At 39.5% G+C, this 16,403-nt stretch overlaps 1 protein-coding gene and 1 long non-coding RNA gene across 2 annotated transcripts; one reads left to right on the top strand and one right to left on the bottom strand.

Moving 5' to 3' along the window:
- The first annotated feature begins 269 nt into the window (after positions 1 to 269).
- Positions 270 to 10,937, top strand: zfp64 (zinc finger protein 64 homolog (mouse)). Its single transcript, XM_082145583.1, has 6 exons — positions 270 to 416; positions 1,906 to 2,061; positions 2,159 to 2,275; positions 5,837 to 5,899; positions 6,002 to 6,253; positions 9,107 to 10,937. Exons 1-6 carry the CDS (start codon positions 395 to 397, stop codon positions 10,417 to 10,419), a joined length of 1,923 nt encoding a protein of 640 aa, XP_082001709.1. The 5' UTR covers positions 270 to 394; the 3' UTR covers positions 10,420 to 10,937.
- Positions 6,909 to 12,967, bottom strand: LOC309481048. Its single transcript, XR_014199874.1, has 2 exons — positions 11,110 to 12,967; positions 6,909 to 7,931 (listed from the first exon to the last, which is right to left on the bottom strand). It is a non-coding gene; the product is annotated as an uncharacterized lncRNA (long non-coding RNA).
- Between the last annotated feature and the right edge of the window lie 3,436 nt (positions 12,968 to 16,403).

Raw genomic sequence — 16,403 nt, 5'->3', positions numbered from 1 at the left:
CACTACAGTAGCATTTGTAGCTATAAAAGACACAAGATGATTACAAATTGGAGGGGGGGGGGGGGGGGGGGGAACCTGAGCAGTAATCTATCTATCTATCTATCTATCTATCTATCTATCTATCTATCTATCTATCTATCTATCTATCTATCTATCTATCTATCTATCGATGACGCAATGCTTCTCTCCTGACTGGAGAGGCGCTGTTTAGCGCCGTTCATTTTTCAGTGTTTACCGTCAAGCAGTTCACACTGTCGCAAAACCAACCATCAACTCTGAACTCTGCTGAAAAAACGTTTGAAATGAAGAAGGCACAGAACAACAACATCAGCAAACGCGAAATAAAGTTATTAAATACTTCACGGATCGAATCTCAGCTGGCATCTTGATCCAGATGGCAACATTCAACGGAGAAGGTACAAAGCGATATCATTATTATATACGAAACCCAAGAAAAAAAAAAATCTATTTTAAAACTGATGTGTAAAAAAAGCCCTGTGCAATACAGGTGAATAATCATGACAAAAATTATACAAATATTAATACTGTTAAATAAACGGATTAAAGAATTAGAGTCCTTAGCTTATAATAAATATAAACGTAATTTATGATCCGTAAATTTGTCAAATTTATTTACAAACAATGAAAGTTGAAGTTAATGAAACTTAAGTGATGGTACAGTTATGGGCAATCGGGTATTGTTAGCATTTGATACTATATAATATATTGCTAGCTACTAATATAAATATATTTATTATAATATATATATATATATATATATATATATATATATATATATATATATATATATGTGTGTGTGTGTGTGTGTGTGTGTGTATATATATATATAGATAGATGTGTATATATGTATATGTATATATATATATGTGTGTGTGTGTGTGTGTGTGTGTGTGTGTGTGTGTGTGTGTGTGTGTGTGTGTGTATGTATACAGGGGTTGTTCACTGAAACACCTGGTTTTAGACCACAATAATGTATTGGTATGGTGTAGGGACTCCTTTTGCGGGCCAATACAGCATCAATTCGTCTTGGGAATGACATTTACTACATAAAGGGATTGTTCACCCAAAAATTAAAATGAATGGTGAATGATTCTGTAGTCCCTACTCTCTTAAGCACAGTAGGGAATGCCATGATATTGCAGCCCAAACCATCACTGATGGCTTCACTCTTGGCAGAAACAGTCCATGTGTTAAGATTTGGGAAAGACAGTGGACTCATCAGAGAACATTAGATATTTAACATTGTCCACACTCTAAGATTTGCACTCTGTTGGCACCATTGAAACTGATAGTTGGCACTGGCACGACTCACAAGTGACCAAAGGTTTGAGTATAGCAGCCTGACCATGAATATTGACTCTGTGAAGCTCCTGATGAACAGTTTTGGTGGAAACGGGAGAGTCGAGGTGCGCATTTGATTCTGCAGTGAGTTGGGAATCTGTGGTTTTATGTTTATTGTATACAATCCGGGTTAGTACCTGGACAGCCCTTTCAGACATCTTCCTCTTGTGAGGACACTTACTCCTGTTGGATGTGTTTCGTCCGACATTACTCTGGATACCGTGGCTCTCGATACACCACAAAGACTTGCTGTCCTGGTCACAGATGACGCACCAACAATTTGAAATCTGATATGTCTCCTATTATGTTGTGTGGATTGCAATATTTTATGTGCAGCTGTGCTATTGGTCTGCTAATTCAACCTTCACACTCTGCTCTCACTGAGGGAAAGTAAAATCAGTGAAGATTGGCCACCAGACCGCAGATATATAGTCATGAATCCTCCAACACTATATTGGTCAGTGTTTCAGTTTTATTGACTAACCCCTGTTAGGTACTACAATGTTTTCCCCCCTTTTATATTTATTTGATGTTAATTCACAGGAATAAACCACCTATTAGTAGAAGTGAGTCCTGACATCCACATCTGCGGCTTCTGCAAACAGCAATACAACAACGTTGAGCTCTTTTTTGCACACAAGCAAAACTGCTGCCAGATCCCCTCGACTCATATATCAGCCCGAAACAGTGGATCCAGTGGTGAGTTTCACCTCCAAGTACCATGTCACTTTAAAGGTCATAAATCCTCGGTATATAGTAGACTGCACTGTTTACTATTCATGAAAGCGTTTTTTAGAGTCATTTCAGACATGTGTACCAAAAGTCAAGAAGACCCTCACCAGAACCCAGAAAACCCCGTCCAAAAAGCTGAAACCTGCACTAACTCAAAAAAGACACATATGCACATTCTCAGGTAAGTGTCAGCAACAACTTTGCATTTCTTATTTTAAAGAGGACCTAGTATGCTTTTTTACTTGTTCAACTTTCTTTAGTGTGTAATGTTGCTGTTTGAGCGTGAAAAAGGTCTGCAAAGTTGCACAAAGTCACTCCAAAAGTAGTCATTCTCTATATCAGTAACTGTTTCTGAACTCCCGGAAACGCCTTGAGAGTCTTGAAGACTTTCCGGGAACGAACACGTCACAATATTCCTCATTTAAATAATTCCCGCCCAAAATAAAAAGGGGCGGGGCCTGGTTGAGTTAGTTAGTAGTGTGTTGAAACCATAGACAGTAAAAGAAATGGACACAGCGACCCCATAGACTTCAACGGAGAAAAGAGAAGTCAATTAGAAGCACTCACTTCCTGATGGTCGAGCGTACTGCGCAGACTCAAACTGAGCTTGACGACGTAGATGTGACGTGAGCAACCCGTCTGTTTTCTAGTAGCTGTGCCAAGAGAAATCTGAATCATTCCCTTCCGAAACTTGCAGAGACGGAGATCGTAAGTAGGAGGTGTCCATGAGCTAGGAGCAAGAGAAACTTTTGCTAAGTATTCTGATTAATTATTTTGTCATTTTGCCTCCACGTTCCCCCGATTGCGCCCGAGCTTCTCCTCCTGTCTATACGGTAATATGTCTACTGTGCGACAGAGTCGCATGGTTATCACGCAATCGTTAGCCTATTTAAAAAAAAACTGCTTCTACAGGGCCATAACGTAAGATATAAGGTAATGGAGCCTTTTATACATTTTCGTGCTTCTTTAGAAATAAATAATGGACAAATGGAGTCTTTAAACGCCTCAGATGTAAAGTTATTCGCTGTCTAAGTGACGCCAAAATGAATGGGAGTCAATGTAATGCTAACAGCAGGTGATGGTCCGCTAATCAATGGCGGCGCCCGGGGAAGCTTCGGTTTCCGGCTGATGGATTACCCCCTTGGTTGAAACCAAGCGTGCCGCACAAGTGCTGAAAAGTGAAGCCAAAGCGCCTCGATCGCCCCCCGGTGGCTGGTCCCAGTGTAGGTCATAAACCCCGCCTCCCCATGAAGTCTAATGGACACGATGGAAACGAAACAATCAAATTACACTTCAAATAAAACATTTTCAGAGATGTTTTCTGTCATTTTAGGTAGTTTTTATCACACTGATTAAAGTTTAGGTGTTCGTTTTTTTAAAAATAAGTTTGATTTTAGTTCGTTATTTGATGCTATAAAAACAGGAATGTGACGTCATGATTGACAGCTTCTCTAAACGAAGTAGTCACCAAGGCACCAACTGACTTTTTGGGGGATTTTCAGGAGGAGATTGGAGCTTCAACTTTAAAGGTGGTATCAGTGATTTCAGGCCCAAAAATATTTTGATCACATTCATCTAATCTTTCCTAACGATCCGCTAGCTGCCCGCCCCATAAGCATGCCGTCAAAAAAACGCGTCTCTGTAGGCAGCCTAGGCTCTGAGATCTGCACACAAAAACAAATGGTTTAGCCAAACACTCAAAACCAAAACAAATAGTGTTCCAACCAATCACCGACAGGGGGAGGGTGTTGTGAGGTTTTGAGCTCGTGCACGGCTGCACGCGAAGTCAGAGCTGAAGAAAAAGCTAGCTCAAAACCTCACAACACCCTCCCCCTGTCGGTGATTGGTTGGAACACTATTTGTTTTGGTTTTGAGTGTTTGGCTAAGCCATTTGTTTTTGTGTGCAGATCTCAGAGCCTTTTTGACGAGAGATTAGATGAATGTGATAAAAATATTTTTGGGCCTGAAATCACTGATACCACCTTTAATTTCTACATGTCCATAACTGTTTATTTCACACAGTAAACTTTGTAGTAACCGTTTCTGCGGGAGTGAGGGCGGGACCTTGAGATCCCGGCTTCACTTCCTGCTCACTACTGCGCTGAAGCAGGTCCCGCGTTCACTACTGCGCAGACTCGGGTCCCAAATCTGTGCAAGATGTCAGCGCCATATTAGGACTTTGGCAGCTTCACTTTTCACCAGATCTTTTTTTACAGTCTATGGTTGAAACTCACGGTTATGGTAAGGGGCTTGACATTTCCCAAGCACACTCAAAGCGGCTGCCCAATCATAACACTGATCCAGCCCACCAATCAGAGCACACAGCGCTTTTCAGAAGGAGGTGCTTTATAGAGACAGGAAGTAAACTGAGCGTTACTGACAGACTGGGAAGAAAAAATATGTAAAAAATATTTTTTTTGAGAACATTTAAGCATGAAAAGCAATTCTAGTAGACACCAAAAACAAAATAAAGACTTTGTAAAAGGGTATAGTCAAGTCACAGATTGTTTCAAAGCATAGCATAAAGCAAATTATACAATGATGCAAACAGAATTCATTTTGGCTATACAGCATCTCTAAATGAAAATAGTGCCATTGTTCAACTGAAGTCAGAAGTCTGTGTTTATTCAGTTTCATTGTAAAGATCATCAATTATTGAATTAGTTAATTTCAACTACAGCAGTTCTGCAGAAAACAGTGATGTCATTGATCAGCTCAGTTCAGTTCTCATCCTACAGCATCAGTGCAGTCAAATCAATAATATTGTTGAGTATTAATAGTCCCCAACTAAGCAAGCCAGAGGCAACAGTGGGAATGAACCCAAACTCCATCGGGTGACAGAATGAAGGTAAAACCTTTGGAGAAACCAGGCTCAGTCGGGGGGCCAGTTCTCCTCTGACCAACGAACGAACATGGTGCGATTATGATTCAGAAGTCTCAATTACAGAGATTGTGGATCAGTAGCATTCAAATATTCATCCAGTTTCTTTTGCTTGAAGATCGGAGTCCTCATGCCAGTGTGCAGCTGAAGCTGGTCATAGGTCTGTGCGGAGGACTTGTTTGGTTCTTGTGGTCTTTGCTGAGGTTCTGTGCCGATGGCTGTCGTGTCGACGAGGCCTTCACAGGGGATTGTCTAGTAGACATGGTCTCTTCTGACATTCAGGGATGCGTTGTGATCGTGTCTAGACACAGGTCCTCCATCTGATCTGGATACGGACCGGATACGGCTGACTATGGTAACCTCAGGATAAACAGAGAGACTTGTATTAGCATAGATGCCATTCTTCTTATGATGTAATGTGTACATCGGGTGTTATTGAAAGTCCTCCTGGTTCCGGTTGACCTAGTTTATGCAGCCTAACAATCTAATGGATGTGAATTATAGAAATGTGATCATTTGTTATGTGTAAGCCAGTTTAAAGAGTGTTTTTAGTCTAGATTTAAACTGAAGGAGTGTGACTGCTTCCCGAACAAGGTTAAGAGTTTAGGTGCTAAATAGGAGAAGGATCTACAGCCTGCAGATGATTTTAATATTCTAGGTATTATCACCTGGGCAGAATTTTGAGATCGCAATAAACATGAAGGACTATAATGCGTTAAGAGCTCGCTCAAGTACTGAGGCGCTAAACGATGATGTTTAATGATGCAGTGTTGACAGAATCGAACTAAGAACCCTTTAAGGTATTAAAAATCTGTGCTATATGGAGCTTAAAAGATGTTTTATTTCATTTTGTGCCCTTAGGTTGTACATTCAAAACGCAGTATGGCCAAAAAGACATGGAGAGACATATGTTAACACACACTGGTAAGTAATTTCCATTCTGTGTGTTCATCTTACACTTATCTGACATGATCAAAATGATGCCAGATGAACATTAAAGTGCTGAGATCTGTCTCCTTTCTACAGGCGAGAGGCCTTTCGAGTGTGAACTGTGTCATAAACGTTTCAGTCGTCGCGATAAGCTGAATCTCCACAGCCGTCTGCACACGGGAGAGAAACCACACAAGTGTAAGCACTGTCCGTACGCGGCCGCCGACAGCAGTAGCCTGAAGAAGCATCTGCGTATCCACTACGACGAGAGACCCTTCAAGTGTCAGATATGTCCCTACGCCAGTCGCAACTCCAGCCAGCTGACCGTTCACCTCCGATCTCACACAGGTGAGGACAGCTGGGGATTATGCCAGTTACACTCAGGTTTGGGGTTAGTAAGATGTTTATTTCTTTTTTAAAGAAATTGACACTTTTGTTCAGCAAGGATGCATTCAATTGATCATAAGAGAAACATTTACAATGTTACAAAAGATTACTATTTCAAATAAATGCTGTTCTTTTGAACTTTTCACAAAAATATAAAGCAGCACAACTGTTTTCAACATTGATAAAAATCGGAAATGTTTGTTGAGCTGCAAATCTGCATATTAGAATGATTTCTAAAGGATCATGTGACGCTGAAGACTAATAATGCTGAAAATTCAGCTTTTCCATCACATGAATAAATTACATTTTATTAAAATGCAAAAGTTATAATAAAATGTTTTAAGTTGTAATAACTTGCAGTATTACGTTTTTTATTGTATTTTCATCAAATAAAAATAAAAGCAGCCTTGATGAGAATTGAGAGAAATCAAACCTTTTACGGTTGAGTGTAAATATAATGCATTATATACTGTGTGTGTGTGTGTGTGTGTGTGTGTGTGTGTGTGTGTGTATATGTTATAAAAAAAAAAACTAGATCAACTAAAATCTTTAAAAGGACCACAAAAATCAAGTGGTTTTCTAGAATTAATTTTCTTTCTTTTTTTTTCCGCTGCCACACAGACCATTTCCAGGAACTACTGATATTTGAGAATTTACACTTGCATGTGAAACTTGCTAGAAGATTAATGAGATAAAACTGTTTTCCTGTTTCTTGTGTGAGAACACACAATCAATTATATAATTTTATATAGTTGCATCATGAAGTTTTCCAAAATAATTTTATAAAATGACAAAATAGTATCGTTCTTTTAAACAGCCGTGTACATTACAAAAATTGAATTTTTTTTATTTGCTTTTTATTTTGCTTGATTAGTATGTTGGTAACAAAAGGGGCTTTCGCACTGGAGGAACCTTTTCATAGTTCCTAGAACTAATGGTGGGAGTATCCACTTTTTGGTGTGTTCGCACCTCAGGAACTGGGAAAGATTTTAGTTCTAGGAACGCCTTTTGGGGGAACTAAATCACCTCCTACTTCAGAGTAGGGTCTAACCCTGCACAATAGAGTAGTGCAGGTATGACGTCACTTTGTTGGCCAACCGGCAGTTCGCATCAAGGCAAGGCAAGTTTATTTATATAGCACATTTCATACACAATGGCAATTCAAAGTGCTTTACATAGAAGAAATAAAAATAATAAAAAGAAATAAAAATAATTAAAACAGTTTAGAAAAATAAAATAAAATACAGTACAGTACAAACAGTCGGACGAACAGCGGCACAGTGCTCATTCAGTAAATGCACAGCTAAACAGAAGTGTTTTGAGTCTGGATTTGAATGTGACTACAGTAGGAGCACATCTGATCTCTTCTGGAAGCTGGTTCCAGCTGCGGCTGGCATAATAGCTAAAAGCAGACTCACCATGCTTCGAGTGAACCCTTGATATTTCTAGCTGATATGATCCTAATGATCTGAGTGATCTGTTGGGTTTATATTCAGTGAGCATATCTGCAATGTATTGAGGTCCTAGGCCATTGAGTGATTTATATACCAGTAATAATACTTTAAAATCAATCCTAAATCTAACTTGGAGCCAGTGTAAAGACCTGAGGACTGGTGTGATATGTTCATATTTTCTGGTTCTGCTCAGAATCCTGGCGGCAGCGTTCTGTATGAGCTGCAACACGTACTGCATCACACTGGTTCCCTCGACAAAAACCCAATGGGATTTTGGATTATCGCTAAAAACAAGCTCTGTGATCAACAAAAGTTTATGATACTTGCACGTTTTGTTCATCAAGATAATTTTCACAGATGAACACAACTTTAATGAATTTTGAAGCCTAAATGCAGTCGCCAGAAGTAAAAAGCTAAAGGTAGGCTATAAACGAACTGCACCACGGTCGCACGACTTCAACGTCACCATCACTAAGCGTCCGACAACTCTTTCAGTTTTTATCAAAAAACATTTTCCCAGAATGTTTGAGTTAGAATAGTTTGTAAGACCACAATTACAAACACAATGAGGCTTTTATTTTTATTTTTATCTGTGAACACAGTTTATAGCCTGTATATTTACTTCACTAACTAACTCTACGAACATGGAAAACAGTGATAGATGGACCTCTCAACCTTTAGGCTAAGGAGAAAATCCAACGCAGCTTTGAGGGGACCAAGCGAAACATGATTATGTATTTCTGCTCATCTAGCAACACTGGACATCAATGCTAATACTTTCTCATATACTGTCTACTTTCTTTGAATAACAGTTCTATGTAATAATGTATTAGACAGGACTGTTAAACAGATTGTAAACTAAAGACAGATAATGGAAGCGCTGTGTGCTCAGGCTCTAGCGTTCTCCGCTAGACTTCCGGTTCATTAGCCGCTATAGGGAAATAACGAGAAGAATAAAAAATTGCAGTAAATGTTAAAACTGTTTGCGCTACAAACCAGCATGTTTATAATTAAGCCACTACATTAAAATAATAGGGTAAGAAATACCAGTTGCAATATCAAGCAGCATAACAAGCTTTTTTGTACAGCTAAACTAACTGGAAGCGGATGACACCGGAAGCCAGATACATTCAATTTACAAATGGCCACGCACACTTTTACGTGAAAAATAAGGTGGATACTGGTGGTGTGAATGCAACCAGGAAACCGGCTAAAATGTAGTTCTCGGAGAACCACCCTGGTGGCTAGTTCCCGGTGCGAAAGCCTCTAAATAGTATACATTTTTTGTGAATTATCAGAACCGGTAGTAAAAATTGTGTTATTTGTGTTCAGTTCACATGTCTGGATGCTTCCTCCTCAGGTGACGCCCCGTTCCAGTGCAACCAGTGCGACGCCAAATTCAAGATCAACTCCGACCTGAAGCGTCACAGCCGGGTTCACTCCGGCGAGAAGCCTTATAAGTGTGATCTCTGTGAGTATCGCTGTGCCATGAAGGCCAATTTAAAATCGCATGTACAGCTGAAGCACAGCGCCTCCGACTCCTTCCGCTGCTCAAAGTGCGACTTCCAGTGCTCCACCAAAGCCATCCTGCGACACCATTCCCGCCAGCACCAGCCGGCCCAGCCTTTGCAGTGCAGCGAGTGCAGTTACTCCTGCTCCAGCAAGGGGGCGCTCAAGATCCACGAGCGCGTGCACTCGGACGAACGGCCCTTTAAATGCGAGCACTGTTCGTTTGCTAGTAAGCAGCGCAGTAATTTGTTAATTCACAGGAGGAAGTGTCATGCGGATAAACCGGACAGGCAGGGTAAGGGCGGGACGGGGGAGGAGCCTCCCAAACCTCTTAGCTCACGCTACCGGGCGAGACTGGAGGCAACGCGGGCGTTTCGTTGCGACTTGTGCGAGGCTTCGTTCGTCAGGGAGGATTCTCTTCGCAGCCACAAGAGGCAGCATAACAGTAACGCACAACAACAAAGTCATAATCAAGAATCACAAACTGTTACCAAACAACCCGTAGAAAACGCAGGATTTGCCCCTATTGCAACCGCTTCGCCGTCTTCCTACAGCACAACGCATCTTAAGATCATTGTGGCGCCCTCTTTAGGACCGGAGGCTACTTTTGTTCAGGCTTCCGCTGCAAAGGCGGGAGCAGTTTTGCTCGGTCCGGATGATCACGACGTGCTTTTGAACCCTGTAATACAGCACGTGAACATGCTAGCACCAGAAGGCGGACTCGGGCACCAGACGGTTTTACTCACTCAAATCAGTCCCGGTGAAACCGCCCCTCAGACCAGCACTCAAAACTTCATCGCCTCCTGTTCTGCATCAGCTTCCGACGGCACACACACCTTCATCACGTCCTGCTCTGACCTGGAAAGCCTCCACAAGCTCATCCAGGAGGGCGGGACTGAGGTTACGGTGGTAACGGAGACCAATCCGTCGATCGCCGCCACAAAGGAACCACTGAACATTGACGGTGCCTCTTCTCAGGACATGTCCAAGCACTCAGAGGACGCTATGCCTGAAGACAGTTTAGATATTGGTCCACCGGGGACCATTCTTGTTCATAGTCTCCCTCTGTCGATTTCAACACAAGACCAGCAGGCTATTAAGTACTCTCTGTCTCCCCACCATATATTTTCAGACTCCAACACAGTGGACATCAGTGATTCGTAGTTATGCAAATCATGAGATGTCACTGTGATATAATATTAAAATGAACTTTTTGGGGGGTTAATTTTCCTGTTTCTTTATCCAACTAATGCTTCATTCACATTGTGTTGGAATTCCTGTAATTATAAGATGGCGACTTGGACGTTCGGCTCTGAGGTGTTCATGGAAATGAATCAGTGTGCAAGTTTGTTGGTAATGACAACAAAATACTTCATCACTACTTTCTTTAATTCACATTGAAATACAAAGAAAGCATAGCCACTGCCATTTTGGTGGAAATCAGAGCTTTCATAACATTTACGGTTTATAACTTATAATTATGAGTTTGACAAAGACGTGAATTGATCTTACAAGTTGAAAATGTGTTATTATGGAGATTCTGGATTATGCTGGCATGATGTAACATGTAGAGGTTGCCATGATGGATCAGGGTGTCATATTTTCATTTTCAAGTAATACATCAAATCAAATGTGGACAAATCTCTTCTACAGTAGGCTAAAATAAACATTCTTCTTTTTCAGTTTTTGACTTGCTTTTACCTTTTAAGTTGTGTTTTTGTGTATTTCCTGTTTCTCAGGTGGTTAGTGTTAAACACTGCTCTGGTAACCAAAAAGTAACCCTTCAAGAAACAAGTCATTCAAAAGTTTGGAGTCAGTAAGGTTTAATAAAAAAATAAAAGATTTTTATTCAACAAGGATGCATTAAATTGATCAAAAGTGAAAGTAAAGACATTTATAATGTTACAAGAGATTTATATTTCAAATACAAGCTATTCTTTTGAACCTGAAAGAACCCTGACATTTTTTTTTTATCATGGTATCCACAAAAATATGAAGCAGCACAACTGTTTCAACATTGATAATATTTATATTTTATTATCAAATCAGCATATTAGAATGATTTCTGAAGGATCATGTGACACTGAAGACTGGAGTAATGATGCTGAAAATACACAGGAATTGCAAATAATTACAGTATTGGTGAGCACAAGAGACTTCTTTCCAAAACATTTTAAAATCCATTTGACACCAAACTTTTTAATGTTAGCTACACAAGCTTGAACGGGTTGCTTGTGCCTTGAAATAAGTCGTAAGTTGCCTTTATATAAAAGTTTGTTAAATAACTATAGGCTACTTATTTTTCATGCAACACTTTACAACAGGGTCTCATTTGCAAACATTAGATAATGCATTAGCTAACATGAACTATGAGTAATATTTTTTAAAGCATTTGTTAATGTTGGTGAATAAAAATACAATTCACTGTTCACATTAGTTTCAGTGCATTAATATTAATAGGCTACTCAACTTTTGAGTTGACTTAAGATTATTGTTGTTATTATTATTAATAGTATGTAGTTCATCTTAACTAATGTAGTTAATAACATGAAACCTTATAAAGTGTTGCCTAGTTTTCAAATAGCGTGCATCTAATATCTATAGGGATTTTTGTCACACACACACAAAAAAATCCCTTTACGTGTTGAATTCTTGTTATGACTATTTCATTCCAGTCAAAGCCAGTGTACTAAGCGGTGGCGTTTTACTGGTTTATTCCCATTTGGTAAAGGAACACGCTGAATTTCTCAATGGGAATAGAAGAATACAGTTTAGCTAGTACATATTTTGCGACAAGTTTCAATTGTTTTAACAAACAAAACCTTTTCTTGCCTGTAGATGTCAGTGCAACCTTCAAAATGCTATACTGTAAAGACAAAGATCTCGGTAAGGCATCGCATCAGTCATCTCTTATCTCATGTTTTCAGTGTAATTTAGGAAATAAAAGCGCACCATGCAGATATTACACGTATGATCTTTGATTTCGCGCCAGTAGCTGATATCCACCTTGTAGCAGTTAACCAATGCCTACACATGCATGCGAACTATCGCGTTTCCTGCAGTGACAGTTGCGAGATAAGATCTTTCAGGCAGTTGTAGAGATGCAGATGGAGACGTATGAAATATGAGTGCTGCATTTTGCCTGTGCGTGCTTATGTCTGACCACCAGTCTCATATCAGGCCATTTCCCCCGCCACAAACTCACGCTCAGCTAATCCAACCAGATAAAGCCTGTGACCTCTTCCTCTCAGTGGATGGGTGAGCTGGAGAGCACCTGTTTGCACCGGTTTTCAACCAACAAACAATCACATTTCATATTTTACTTATGGCTAATATCCTCTTGGTTGTTATACCAGAACTGCTTGAATGTAGGGAAAATGCTTTTTAATCGTGAAACCATTTTCAGCGCTGGTTGTGCGTCGGTAGATTCAGTTCTTCGAAATTAATATTTTTTTTGTATACTTATTTTAGTTATTAACTGTATATTCTGTGTGTATTCTGTACTCTACAGTGTTTTCTTGACAATGAAAGTCACCACACTCTTACATGATCCACTAGCTCTGCTTGGATTCACGTTTGCAGTTAAAGGGATAGTTCACCCAAATATTATTTCATTAATTACTCACCCTCATTGTTCTAAACCCGTACGACTTTCGTTCATCTTCCGAACACAAATGAAGATCTTTTTGATGAAATCTGAGAGCTTTCTGTCCCTCCATTGTCAGCTAACGTCACGCTACTATCACTTTGACACTTCAAAAAGTTATCAAAGTGGTAGTTGCGTAGCTGTCAATGGAGGGACAGAAAGCTCTCAGATTTCATCAAAAAGATCTTCATTTGTGTTCGGAAGATGAACGAGTCTTAGGAACAACATGAGGGTGAGTAAATGATGACAGAATTTTTATTTTTGGGTGAACTAATCCTTTAACTTTATCATCGTCAGTGATTTCATAACAGCAAGTTCGTGTCACATGAAATTAATTCCAGCAGCCTTTGACGAGTCAGTGTTGATATGCTAAATGTTTGATTTTTCATAATCTTTTATTACATTTTGTTAAATAATGAATATTAACTGAATGTGTACTTTTTTGCTGTTAATAAGTATAACTTTATAATTGTTCAGTGATTTCATCAGAGTTATCTGGATTGGTTATTTGCCAGTATGTGATCTCTGTCACAGTAATTGAGTCTCTTAAAAGAGAGACTCTTTCTGACCTGATGGTCACTTTCCTCATGTTTCTAAAAGCATGAGCTCTCCACTGGACACAAGTCAATATTTGGCGACCTCACTGTCACTGTCCCCCGCTGCATTCTTCAGACAGCCGTGTGTTTGCATGGAAGTGAAGGCTACATCTGAGTGGGAGTCTCACAGGGACAAGAGCACATTGATTTTTCCGTCAGTGCTAATAGATTTAGCAGCTCAGTACTGACCGCGCTCTCTCTTGTTCCCCTCTGAAGAAAACACTCTGTGACTTCGTATGAATGATGTTCAAACAGAAGAAAAGCCAAACGCTGTCAGACGTGCCATGTTTTGATTATCCAGCGCTCCATGAAGCTGTGCTGTGAGCAGATATCTGGAAAAATCTCGGTGTCTAAGGCCTTACAGTTATTGTCTTGTTCTGTTTCTAGTTTCTAGTCTTGGTTGTCCTTGGCTGTGTCTGAAATCGCACCCATATCCTCATTCACTAACTCCTACATTTGTCCATTTAAATAGTTTACTTGAGGGAGTGAATGAGAACGAGTGAGTGAATTCAGACACTGAGTGCGCCGTTTTTGCAGTTTGTTCTTGCTGTTTAATAATCATTTGAAACTTAGCAAACTAGCTCCAGTAGAAATGAAAAGATTTATTTTCAACTCTGGTATGGATGCTAGCTTGAATAAACCTCAGTTAAACAATTTAATAATCAATTAAAAAAGGATTTTATACCTGTATGATATTACGCTGTAGCCACATTGGACCAGTGGTTTGGAAAATGGATGGATGGATGATTCAGCTGCGGGCGCCATCTTCTGGTCAGACGTGGGAATTCATTCAACGCGCCACCCTCACAGTGCATTATGGGTATTCTCTAGCCATTGAGCGTAGCGTACATCAGTTGTACACTCCTCATTGCGGTCCATTGTGGGATTTAATAAATGCACTTGATAATGTCCACTGTGATTTCGGACACAAATGGCTTTCCCCTCAAATAGTGCCATATTTAAGGGTATAGGGGGCGATATCAGACACAGCCCTGGTTACTGTGTTGCTTGTGTAGTTGTCATCGTTTCTGATTAGTTCACACCTGTTCCCTGTTCCGTTGATTATCATTCCTTGTGTATTTAAGTCATCAGTTATTTGCTAGTTTTAACGTTATCTTACTTCTGTTGTGTGCGTTTATCTCTTGGTGTTCGTTAAAGTCTCTATATTCATTCATTCTGCATCACACCTCATCGTCTTTGGATCATAGTACTCAGCTCACCTGTGACAGATATTTGCTGTGGTGGATTATGTGTTTCACTAGCACTGGTTTTTTTTTAGGAATATAACATTATGAATTCAACATGCAATCAAAACTGACCCTTTTGACTTTCTTAAAGGCCCACTGGAGTGCCTTGAAACGCACAGCATTATTCAATGTATTGACGAAATTTCCACTGAAACAGGAAGACAGGGTGGAACATATTGAACTGCTCCTCCCCTTTTTTTAAATCGCCAATAGCGTTTATAGTGTTTTAGTTTTAAAATATAGCATTCTGTGTGGAATTGAAATGGGTCCGATATGTTTTGTGATCGCACATATGATCCGCTCTGTGCTATCGTGTCTCTGGACCGGAGCAGACTGTGCGCCCGCTGCGGTCCACGGGACACTAACGTGAAACCAGACTTCATTCTCCCCAATGGAAAGCATATTTACTGCTTTGAATCGTTCCCTATCCCCTATATAGTGCACTATGTGCCATTCACCATGTAGAAAATAGTAAATATGATCAAGTGACTGATTTTAGTCGCGGCTTCTGCGTCTATTTATAATGTAGGGGGTGGAGCTTCAGATTCTAGAGAGCATTTGATTGGACAGGAAATCTGATGAGAACTGAAGTGCATAGTGATGTCATCAAAATCAGTGATCCATATTGGTGGAAGTGAGAGACCAGTTTTGAACGCTTATATCTTCCAAATGAGAATTTTGTCATTGTTTTGGAGCACAGATAACAGTAAGGCTTACATATTCATACTAAAAGCCCAAAAAAATTTTATTTCATGGGGACTTTAACATATGTTCCTAGTCTTATCGGACACAATTAATTAGTGCATATTATGTTATGTGTTCATAATCTTTCATCAAAATGTAATGTAACAACTTTAATTGTCATTTGACATCATCATGTCCCTATTTTTTACCCCCTCTCCGCCAAATCTGACTCCATTCTAGTATGTAATGCCAACTTTTCGATTCCTGGTGGATAAAATGAAGTCGGACCCTACATCTTTTCTCATTGCGTTTCCAATTTTTTTCACAGCTTCTGTAAAACTAAAAGTTTAATGTTTTTTGTTTCACTATGGGTTCAGACAAGAACCCTTTTCTTCTTAAGAACTACTTTTTTCGCTGTAAACGTTTAGTTAAGCTATATGGTTCTTTGGCGAATAAATAATGTTAAATTATTGGTTCTTCAGATCAGTGGGTTCGTTGTAGGCAGATGAATGTCACACATTTCCAATTCTAAATTTTGATTACCAATAGTGATTCTCATTGAATATTGTATATGAATGATGTATAACCATCATTATTCTTATCATTATTTTCATGATGTAGAAATACATTGTGCTTTAAATAGTTATTTTTGTCATATTACAGAAATGAGAAGGAGATTTATTTTTTTATTTTTATTTTTTACATTACGATAAACAAGAAGGGAAACCGTGTCAAAAAAATCGTAATTAAGTAAAATAAAATGTCCTATTTCTTTTCATTTTCATATTACCGCAAGACATGTTTGTTACAGCTTTTGTGCGATTCATCCCCCAAAATCACAACCAAACTCCTGGGTGTGTTGAGCCACCAGTACATGTGGTGTAATTCTCTCCTCTGCCTATATGAGTCACTAGTATCCATGAAAACAATGTCCACTTCAAATACTGACACTGATTAACCCCGAGTTAGAACTAG

The sequence above is a fragment of the Leuciscus leuciscus genome (assembly GCF_965113295.1).
Source record: "Leuciscus leuciscus genome assembly, chromosome: 18".
NCBI classification, from domain to species: Eukaryota; Metazoa; Chordata; class Actinopteri; order Cypriniformes; family Leuciscidae; genus Leuciscus; species Leuciscus leuciscus.
Note: the sequence above shows the minus strand (reverse complement) of the source record. Positions and strands in the feature narration are given on the sequence as shown.